The 11,137-nt window shown below is 43.3% G+C and overlaps 1 protein-coding gene across 1 annotated transcript in view; it reads left to right on the top strand.

Moving 5' to 3' along the window:
- The first annotated feature begins 306 nt into the window (after nt 1-306).
- Nucleotides 307-11,137, top strand: part of LOC101853040 (innexin unc-9) — an 11,124-nt gene continuing 293 nt past the window's right edge. The window contains exons 1-6 of the mRNA XM_005110612.3: nt 307-423; nt 3,452-3,552; nt 5,498-5,633; nt 7,272-7,410; nt 8,866-8,963; nt 9,666-11,137. The exon at nt 9,666-11,137 is cut by the window's right edge and continues 293 nt beyond it. Of these exons, the coding sequence (XP_005110669.1) occupies nt 3,539-3,552; nt 5,498-5,633; nt 7,272-7,410; nt 8,866-8,963; nt 9,666-10,652 (1,374 nt within the window). The 5' untranslated portion in view covers nt 307-423; nt 3,452-3,538 and the 3' untranslated portion in view covers nt 10,653-11,137. The remainder of the gene's footprint in view (nt 424-3,451; nt 3,553-5,497; nt 5,634-7,271; nt 7,411-8,865; nt 8,964-9,665) is intronic.

Raw genomic sequence — 11,137 nt, 5'->3', positions numbered from 1 at the left:
ATATCACAGCACCCACCAACCACCCTCCGTTCTCCTCATAAAAGTACATTTCACGAAACTTACAAAGTGTGAACAATTGTAATTTATTCTGAAGATTAAGCAACAGCCACCGGACCGTGTGATTACTCCGGTAACCTACAATCGATCCCAACACAGGACGACTGAGATTTGACTGAAAATTCGTTACCAGCCTGAAAGTTTAGCGGTGGGGGTCAAACCGCATTATGGGGAGAATGTAGACGGATTTGGAATCAAAAACATTCTTGGTTAGGAAGCCACATAACATACTCTCACGATAGTCAGACAGTCACTCGGGCATGTAGGAGGCACACTGATCTACCTAACACAGGGGATAGACTAGAAGTCGGATTTTCTGGTTGTACCGTCTCGGATTAATTAAAGCGGACAACGTTGTCTTGTGAGGTAAGAAAGAGTTCACAGCGGATGTAACAGGCATTGTCTTGCCAACTAAAGGTTGTCTTTTTACCCTGCTAATTTCTTAGTTTAGCTTTTAGTTTAAGTAGAGTTTTACGGCGCACGGATTTTCTGGTTGTACCGTCTCGGATTAATTAAGACGGAGACAACGTTGTCTTGTGAGGTAAGAAAGAGTTCACAGCGGATGTAACAGACATTGTCTTGACAATAAAGGTTTTGTTTTTTCCCCTGCTAATTTCTATTAACTGGCGCTTTTGTGTTTAGTTGTTTCAACAAAATGGGCAACGTTTCAGATTTCAAAGTTTACTGCTGGTGAAAGCAAAGAGGAGATACACTGCTTGCCCATAAAGTTCTGTCCTGGTTATTATTTTCGTCATTGCAGTTTTACTTCATTTTTATATGTATTTTTGGTTATAATACTTATAAAAAAATTACTCCTCGAAGTAAAACCATAGAGCCAGAAGGAAGGTGTTACAACTACTGTTTAGTAATTAATTGTTCTAATCATGTTAGTCCAACAGTAACTTTCAACTGCTCTTTCCAATCACAAGGTAGCTACGAGTATTTGCTGACTGGCGTCCATTGTAGAACGGTTAGGCCCTCCTATTTTTATCTTTTTTTTTTTTTCCTTTTGTAGATCTAGGTGCATTATGGCGCTTGCAACTGCATGAGGTCACGTGAGAGCGTAGGACACAGTAAACATTTTCAATTACTAGGAAATTTTGAATTTTGCCCGAGTGGCGGCTGAAACCTACCCGTATCGATTTAAGACCACCAAGGGATCTTTAACGCGCGCAACTTGCATGCGAGGACCTCCGAGATTTTTCGCCCCTGTCCGAAAAGGCTAGGTGTAGATTTTTCCTACCATAATATCAAGGATGGGGCTGAAAGACAGCAGTAAGAAGGAACCAAGGAGTAACAGTAGAAAGGCTGCAGAAAGAGTCAGGAGCCCAGAGGTGGGGGCAAAGGAGGTGAGGGGGTGGGGACAGAAAGTGGAGACGAAAGCAGACGACAGAACATTACTAGATAGCAGGAAATGAGGTGAAAAGAGCCAATTTCAAAGAAGAAAATTGTTCGGTCGCTACCCGGATTCGAACGTGGGGCCTTTGAATGAGACGCGAACACCTTAACCTCTAGGCCACGAGAGCCCCTGGTTAGCCCCTCCTCCGTAGCACACAGGGGACCCGAGTTTCGATTCTCGAGTAGGGAAAATAAAATCTGTGTCTTGTTTCTTTGTCTATCTAAAGGAGTGTTGTGTCCCTCTCAGCCTGGGTTGGTCCTAACAGGCAGAGTCGAAGCCCGACTCATAAATTAAATTATGACGAAGATTGAGTCAGTGAGGGCGTGAAAGGCCCTACATTTAAACAATAATAACCGTGTAAGCTGTCATCTGTGACCGACTCGTGATCTGCATAGCGCAACGTCATCAAGCCAAACAATGAAATTGCTTGGTTTTTGTTTTGTCTATCTATTTATTCTTTCTTTTTTTTTTTAGTTGCTGTTGTTTTCTTCTTTTTTTTGGTGTGTTTTTTGGTTTGTTTTTTAATCTATTCCTGTGTTAATGACAAGACTAATGGCCAAGTCGTGGACTTGTGTAGGAAATAATCCTAGCTTAGTTTTAACGCCAGTGGAGGCTAATTTCCGCCCCGGGAAGGGAGCTGACATACAGACGACATTTTCAGTGAATCTTCCAAGCAACACAGCCCTCCGAAAAAAGTAAATGAGAAAAAAAAAAAGATTTCTGTTCTTTGTTTGTTCGTTTTTTGTCTTGATTTGTTTACGTTTCGGTTTTTTTTTTCTGTTTTCCAGACGTTTTCACGTTAAAACAAACAATTATTAGCTTACCTTTGCGAGTTAAGTTTTTCTGGATCGTTTCATTTCCCGTTTCCTTCCCACGTCCTCTGAGATTGCCTGTGGGCGGTTGGCGGATGTTCTGGTGTGGTATGCTCCTTTTTACCTATTAAACATCTATCATTCTTATCTCCCCTCCTTCTTTTTTGTGTTTGTTACTCTGTTGTAACACCTCTAATCATCGGCACTTATATGACCTTATTGTGTTGCAAGTGCCGTAAAACTCTTACTTTAAAAAATGAGATTGCCTTCCAACAACAAACACTCGAGTCAAATATAAACTTTTAGATTTCACATCATGAGGTTTTGCACACAAAAAAAATATTTGCTTTGTAAATTTCTTTTTTTGACGAGTCATGAAACTGTCATGACGTGGTGGAATCAGGCGCTCGTCAATTTTTATGCATGTGGAGTTATTTGTATCATTTTAAAGCGTGTTCATTTACATATCTTTTAATGAAAATAATACCGCTTTAAAGTGAATAAATGTCGAGATATTTGCGATTGAAAGAGTTGGGATCACCTGATTTCAAAAGTAACATTAGCAAGAAATAGGCCGCCAAATTTTGGTAACTTCCAAAGCTTGACAGTCGTTGAAAACTGAAGATTTACTTTTTGTTAGCCTTTAATCATCGTTTTTTTTTCTTTAGAAAAATAAAAACAGAAATATGTTTTTAGATGGAAATAAAAGGTGTAAACCCCCCTAAAAAATTCGATAAAAATTAGCAACCCATAGGAAAATTGCTGATATTTTCGATTTCATTATTTTGACCACGGTGCCTCACCATAGTGTTTGTGGCTAATAGCTCCGTTTTGACTATTGCGCCTTTCCCTGGTTTTCAAAGGCTGGGTTTTTTTAAAGATAAGATCAGATATTAAGATCAAATCAGATGAGATGAGATGAGATGAGATGAGATGAGACAAGATTAGATCTTTATAACCCATATGCCGGCGCATTCGTTTGGTGCTCTATAAGAGAAGATTGATTTCATTGATGTGTATATTTGATTGGTTATAGAAAAAAACCCTCTACTAGAAAAAAAATTTGACTTTTAAAGAAACTGGTTAAGGAGCAAAATCTTTTATCTTCGATTTTATCAAAACAGCATTTTTGGGGGAAAGCCCCCTTGTGCCTCAAAGCGACTTTTTCACCTGTATTCCCCAGAGTGACCCCCTACGGAAGTCCAACATTTGGTGACCTACTTCCTTCCTCGGCCAGACGTGAGCTTCTGGACCTGGGACCAACTCAGCCATGCCGGCCGCTAAGTATTTAGCTTCTATCTTTAGAATATTTGTCCAGTCTCTCTCTCTCTCTCTCTCTCTCTCTCTCTCTCTCTCTCTCTCTCTCTCTCTCTCTCTCTCGCACACACACACACACACACACACACACACACACACACACACACACACACACACTTACACATACACACAATCACACATACAAATTTTGGATCTTCATTCAGTTTCTTGAAAAGACAAGGAGAGTTTTCTCTATACCCAAACAAATATACACATAATTGAAACCAAACCTGTCCTATATGTAGGGCAATGCCCACTTTTGGTGTAGGTCAAGATTTCAGGAAACCCCCGAAATCTGGGTTAGCCCGCTTGTCCTTAATAAATAAGCGAACATTTGAGGCTACTAAAATGTTAAAATTCACTGAAGGCCATTTTAAGCTCAACAACAATAGGTGTTAGAATGGGATGGGATTAGACGCTCGTCAATTTTTGGCCTTGTGGAGTTATTGACATCATCTGAAAGCATATTCATATGCCTTGCTCTTTGTGAAAAAAGCGTCCTTCTAACTAGAATAAAAGTCAAGATATTTGCGGTTGAAGAAGGTGAGGTAGCCTGGTTTCAGTGATTAAATTACTGGAAAAATTACCGCCAACGTTTGGTAGCTTCAATAGCTTAAGAGTTCTAGAAAAATATTTTTGACAAAAATGTCCTGTCCTTCTTTGGGTTTTGTGATTATTCCACCGAGAAACGAAACAAATCTGCGTTAGCTGTCCTTCACAACGGAAGTGCCGGAAGTGATATTTCGCGAGGTGCATTTTGTTTTGAGAGTATATATATCTATACCTTCTAATTTTGTGCGTCTCTCAAGATTTTTTGTTCCTTTCCAGTAGAGTGTAAATATAGTAGGCCAATAACTTTCAGTTGATGTTAAAACATCGATCATTCCTTTCATGGAAAGGGGACCCAGCTAGTTAATAATAATAATAATAATAATAATAATAATAATAATAATAATAATAATAATAATAATAATAATAAATAGCATTTGTGTAGCGCATGTTCCCACTCGAAAGCAAACTCTATGCGCTTTACACTATATTATTACCCTAGCAGACCATAGAACACTCAGAAATATTTTCAACTTCCTGGGAAGCATACAGTGCAAGCAGCTGGTTAAGGGCTCAAACACTAACAAACTGACAAGATCGTTCACTGTTTATAGCTGGTACCCATTCCAAACTGGGTGAGGTGGGGGAAATTCGTGTAAAGTGCCTTTCCCAAGGACACAACATCGGGCCTGCGGTTCGAACCCCTGAACCCGCAACACAGTCTTTGTCTGACAAAACGCCTCTTTCTTATTCACAGCCTTTTCGAGAAATCAGCTTTTTTCGTTTTCTTATAATAATATTTAAACTATTTTGTACAGTACATCAACGGTTGATCTCTCACCCTGAAGAGAAATGTCATTGCCTGTGCTCAACAGAAAACAAAACCGAAAATCGCTGATTTCTCGAAACTGCAGTGAATAAGAAAAAGGCGTTTTGTCAGAGTACGGCAGAACACTGTATGCACTGTTTGTCCACCCCTCGGGGCAGTGCCACTGACTGTAGTGTGTTTACGCCATTCCCAAAGGGAGGACAGTAGAATTGTAAATGGGCTGATTCATCATGCCACGCTCATAACTGTGCCTGATCTGCAACAGGGAACTGCTGCTTTTTCTTTCCTTATCCTGACTATTGTCATTTTCCTCTACTTCTTTTGTATGTTTGTCACTCTCTTGTGACCCGCTATTTCCGGGGTGCCTTGATAGTCGAAGCAGACCTTGTACTGTTGAAGCTAAAGAGGTGAGCAGAGTAAGTCCGATTCCCTGTAAGGACTTCTCTGTTGACACCCACCACTTGGCGCTCATATGACCTTATGCAGCGCCGTAAAAGCCTCTACTAAAATAAAATAAAAACTGTTTGTCCGCAGCATGGACTCCATCATGAACAAGTTCGCGGCGGCTGTGGTCGTAGAGCCAATCAAAGACGACGACTTCGTGGACCGCCTACATTATCACGTGACCGTGGCTGTGCTGTTTACCCTGACCGTCGGGTCCGGAATGAAGGCAAGTACAGCTGCCCCAGCAAGATGAACGACGCACAGGAAGGGTGGACCCTGGGGGGAGAGGGGGGTTGTCCGTGTGTGTGTGTGTGTGTGTGTGTGTGTGTGTGTGTGTGTGTGTGTGTGTGAGTGTGAGTGTGTGTGTGTGCGTGGGTGTTATTGTGTGTGTGTGTCTCTCTCTCTCTGTGTATGTCTCTCTCCCTCTCTATATCTCTCTCTGTCTCTGTCTCTCTCTCTCTCACACACACATACACACACCCACCCAAGTGACCATCCATCTAAACCCGGTGACACTCCCAGCCTCCCCCCCCCCCACACACACACCTCAGGGCAGTGTTACTGACTGAAGTGTCTGTAGGCCGTTCCCAAAGGAGGGATATTAACATGTTCTTTGTCACAGAAGAAATATAAATGGGCGGATTTATCAATGTCATGCTCATACTGTGCCGGAACAACATAGGGGGAACTGCTGCTTTTTTCCCTCATCGTTACTATCGTCATGTTTCCTCTACTTCTTTTGTATGTTTGTCACTCTCTTGTGAACTGCTATTTCCTAGGTGCCTCGATAGTCGAAGCAGACTTTATTATGCTGTTGAGGCTAGAGAGGTGAGCAGAGTAAGCCTGATTCACCGTTTTAGACTTCTCTGTTGGTATCCACCCCTCGGCGCTCATATAATGATAGATAACTTTTGGAAAGCGCAAATTCCAGCTCAACAACAAGCTCTATACGCTTCGCAATCTATACCATTCCCCCAACAGATATGAGAGCATTTTTAAACAACATCAACGTCCTGGTAAGCATACAGTGCAAGCAGCCATTTAGAACCTGCGCTAAAACACTAACATACTGACAAGATCTTTCGCTGTCTATGGCCGGGAACCCATTCCCACATAGGTGAAGTGAGGAAAATCAGCGTAAAGTGCCTTTCCCAAGAACAGAACGTGCGCCCGTGGCTCGAACCTCCTAACCCGCAACCTCACGATTATAAACCCGGTAGCCCGATGTGTATGTGTGTGTGTGTGTGTGTGTGTGTGTGTGTGTGTGTCTGTGTGTGTGTGTGTGTGTGTGTGTGTGTGTGTGTGTGTGTGTAGTCCGGTGTGTGTGTGGGGGGGGGGGGTTCACTATGTCACCTCATGCATGTAATTCGTAAGAGCACCGTAAAACCTCAATACAACTAACTCACCTCTTTTTTTTATTTTTTAGTAATTGTTTTACGGCACTTGCAACACAATAAGGTCATATACATGCCGAAGATTAGAAATGAAAAGGTGAAATGGTATGGGTTTAACGCCCCTATCAACACTATTAGGTTATTTAAGGGGCGGGACCTCCAAGTTTAACGTCCGTTTCCGATAGGACCGAGCCATGTGGGAAGTTCGTGTAAAGTGCCTTTTCTAAGGACACAACGTCGGACCGAGCTGAGGCTCGAACCCCCCGAACCCGCAATCTCACGATTACGAGTCCGGTAGCCTAACCACTAGGCTACCCACGCACCGAAGATTAGAGGTGTTACAAGAGAGTAACAAACATAAACAAGAATGGGAGATAAAGACGATAGATGTTTGATAGGAAAGAAGAAGCAAACCACACCAGAGCACCCGCCAACCACCCACAAACTCACCTCCCCCCCCCCTCCTGTAGGAGTATGCGTCTCACCCCATCGACTGTTGGATGCCCCCCGGCCTCACAGACGCCTCGGTACAGAATCACATCAACAGCTACTGCTGGACGGCGCCACTGCGCTACCCAAAGTACAAGGTCTCAGCGCCTCAGAATGACTGTAAGACTTGTTTCTGTGTGTATGCCTTTTTGTATTTGTGTGTAAGACTTGTTTCTGTGTGTATGCCTTGTTGTATTTGTGTGTAAGACTTGTTTCTGTGTGTATGCCTTGTTGTATTTGTGTGTAAGACTTGTTTCTGTGTGTATGCCTTGTTGTTTTTGTGAGTAAGACTTGTTTCTGTGTGTATGCCTTGTTGTTTTTGTGTTCAAGCATTATTGTTATTGTGGTCACAGTGCTTCAGAATGACTATAAGACTTGTTTTGATATATGGAACAGATTTTTGTTGGTGGTGTCTGGATTGTGGATTTTTACGGATTTTTTGAAAACTTCGATGCTACCTCAGGAAAAAATTCATTAAAAAATGTCTAATTCGTTTAGGAAAAAAACAACAGACAAATATTTAGATCTAATGTTTGTGAAAACGCATTCAAAAAAACATTTTATTTCCAAGAGCGATAAGAGCGATATTCATTACGTAAGACATGTCAACAAAATCCAATATGGCCGCCGTATCCAAGGAAACGAAACTTTTTCTCAAATTTGATTGCGGATTTAAAGACTCCTTACTATGCTTGTTATATGTTTGAAATTTGGTAAAATTCGGTCATGTAATAAGCGAGATAGCCTTCAGGTGTAGCCCCCCCCCCCTCCCCCCCTTAAAGAATATGGCATTAATAGAAAATCGACAAATTTGACCCTTGTTTTGATTTTATTTTATTTATTTATTTATTTATTTATTTATTAATTTTATTTGTATATAAATTTTTTAAAAAATTTTTTTTTTAATTTGGGGGGGGGGGGGGGGGGGGGGCAATATCTCCATTTGTGGACTGCGAGAAGTAACTCCTTTTGTCAGGACGGTACGTCACTTTTAGAGTTCGTACCAAAAGAGGGTCCCAGCATTGCGGGTTGTACTGAATTCTACGGCACTTGCAACACAACTAGGTCATATACGTGCGAAGATTAGAGGTGTTCCAAGAGGGCAACAGAGACAAAAAAAGGAGGAGAAATCACGGCAATAGGTGTTGAATAGGACAAAAGACGTAAACCACCAACAGAGTACCCGCCAACCACCCACATATTGGGTTTACCCCCTCCGGAGATAAAGTGTTAATTCAACTGGCAGTTTATAAAAAAAGTAAAATTGTTCCCGCATCCGATCCGGACTTTGGGGTTTGCCTTGTTAGTGAGACAACGTCCTGGGCCTTTGGCATACTGTGGTAGGGTGGCCAGTTCCTTTCCACACCTCCGTTACTTCCCCAACTCGAAGTCAGGTACCCATTAAACTGCTGGGTGGGCGGGATGGGGCGAAAAAAATCCGTGTCCCAACTTAGGCTCGAACGCGGACTTTCCGCTTCGGAGACGAGCGCACTATTTGCTCCACCACCTATGTACACGGAATAAACTTCGTCATTTAAAAAAAATTAATATTAATGTATTCTAACTCGTCCACAGCCAACCCCATCCCCCTGTTGGAGCAATCCGAGTCGCAATCGTTGACCCATATGAGAACTGCCTTCTATCGTTGGGTCACTCTGCTCTTTATAGCCCAGGTAAGCTTCACACAACACATACACTCACTCACACACACAAACAAATACACACATACACACACACAAACACACACACAAACACACTCACACACATACATATATATCTACACACATACACACACACACACACACACACACACACACACACACACACACACACACACACACACACACACACACACACATACAAGTGAAACTATCTCTTTAAACTCCATCAAACGCTGGGAGCGTCCGGCACTAATAACCCTGTTCCCCATCGGACGCTGGGGACGTCTGTCTGTTATAACCGTGCTCCATATCGGACGCTGGGGGCGTCTGTCTGTTATAACCGTGCTCCATATCGGACGCTGGGGGCGTCTGTCTGTTATAACCGTGCTCCATATTGGACGCTGGGAGCGTCTGTCTGTTATAACCGTGCTCCATATTGGACGTTGGGAGCGTCTGATACTAGATCTACTGACAACTGTTTCGCTTTTTTTAGTGTTAGTTTTTTTTAATCAGAAATATTCCCGATCCAAGTTTTTTAAAACAAGAACTAAGCCTTTGTTTTCGCTATTTAGAAGTTGCAGGCAATCTTTGGGGTTATAATGAGACATAGAGCACCAGGTTTAAGTGACAGTAGAAAAAAACTCCGGGAAACGGTGCAAAAAAAAACTCAGGGTTTAAAGAGTTAAAATCCACCTTTCCACCATCTCCTTCCAGATCATTCTGTTCCGGCTGCCCAACTCGATCTACCGCAAGCTCCACACCACCACGGACATCCGGCGGATCCGAGACTTGGTGGTACAGGCTCAGAGCGAGGAGGACGAGAAGAAAAAGGAGAAGGAGCTGAACGAGGTGGTCACCACTTTTGAGGACTGGATCATTGGCTATAAGGACGAGAACGACGTCGAAAAACCAACCGAAGGCTTCATCGAGTTGACGATGAACTGCGGCTCGGGGAAGAAATCTGGGCGGTATTGGTCTGCGCTGTATCTCGGGATGAAACTTCTCAATCTGATCAACACGGTCGGGAATTTCGTGCTGATAACTCTGAGTCTTGACTTCAACTTCTGGAAGTATGGCTTGGTTCTCATCTACAGCCTCATCGTTCACGGAGATTGGCACGACCCCTACAACTTCCCACGACTCCTCATGTGTGACTTCGCCGTAGAGGGCGCTCAGGCCAGCGAGTTGACCAACGGGAACAGCACGTCCGTCGTCTTCCAGCTACAGTGCACCATGTCTATCAACGAGCTACTGGAGAAAATCTTCGCCATCGAGTGGTTCTGGCTGATTTTCTTGTTCGTCACCACTTTGGTGAACCTATTCCGGTGGATCATCAAAACCATCCCGCCTCTGAATGTCTTCTACTTCGTGAAGGACTACGAGTCGTCCATGAAGTCGTTCGGCACTGTAGAGAAAGGAATCTCCGCCATCATCACGGGGACGCTGGACGAGTCTGTGTACGACAAGGAGAAGAGGAACAGAGAGGAGTTTATCCTCAACTACCTCAAATGTGACGGCGTCCTGGTGCTCCGGATGCTGGACATGAACCATGACCGCACGGTGGTTCTGGACATCGTCAAGTCACTGTGGCTCAGGTACCACATGAACAAACACTTGCACTTTGACCCCGAGAAGGTGGCCACGGCCCTGGTACACATGGAATCCGAGGAGGAAGAGGAGGACGAGGAAAGGAACGAGTAAAAGGGGGGAAAGCCTCCATAACATGGAATAGGCGAAGGGAGAGAAATACTATTAATAATAATAATAGATAGCATTTGTGTAGCGCACATCCCCGCTCAACAGCAGGCTCTATGCGCTTTGCACTATATTATTACCCCAGCAGACCATAGAACACTCCGAAACATTCTCAGCTTCCCGGGAAAGGAAAAGGAAAAGGAAGAAGAGCCTCAATAAGTGAAAGCACAGCCTTACTTTGTAGACATGGAATCGATGGATGGAGAGGAAGACGAGGAAAAGGACGAGGAAAAGAGAGGAAAACCCCAATAACATGGAATCCGCAGAGGGAGAGAAGGACGAGGAAAAGGACGAGGAAAAGGGAAAGGAAAAAGGAGGAGAGCCTGAATAATATGGAATTGGCGAAAGGAGAGAAGGACGAGGAAAAGGGAAAGGGAAAGGGAGGAAAGCCTCAATGATATGGAATCCGTGGGAGAGAAGGAGGACGAGGA

This window comes from Aplysia californica, unplaced genomic scaffold (assembly GCF_000002075.1).
Source record: "Aplysia californica isolate F4 #8 unplaced genomic scaffold, AplCal3.0 scaffold00917, whole genome shotgun sequence".
In the NCBI taxonomy this organism is placed as follows: domain Eukaryota; kingdom Metazoa; phylum Mollusca; class Gastropoda; order Aplysiida; family Aplysiidae; genus Aplysia; species Aplysia californica.
Note: the sequence above shows the minus strand (reverse complement) of the source record. Positions and strands in the feature narration are given on the sequence as shown.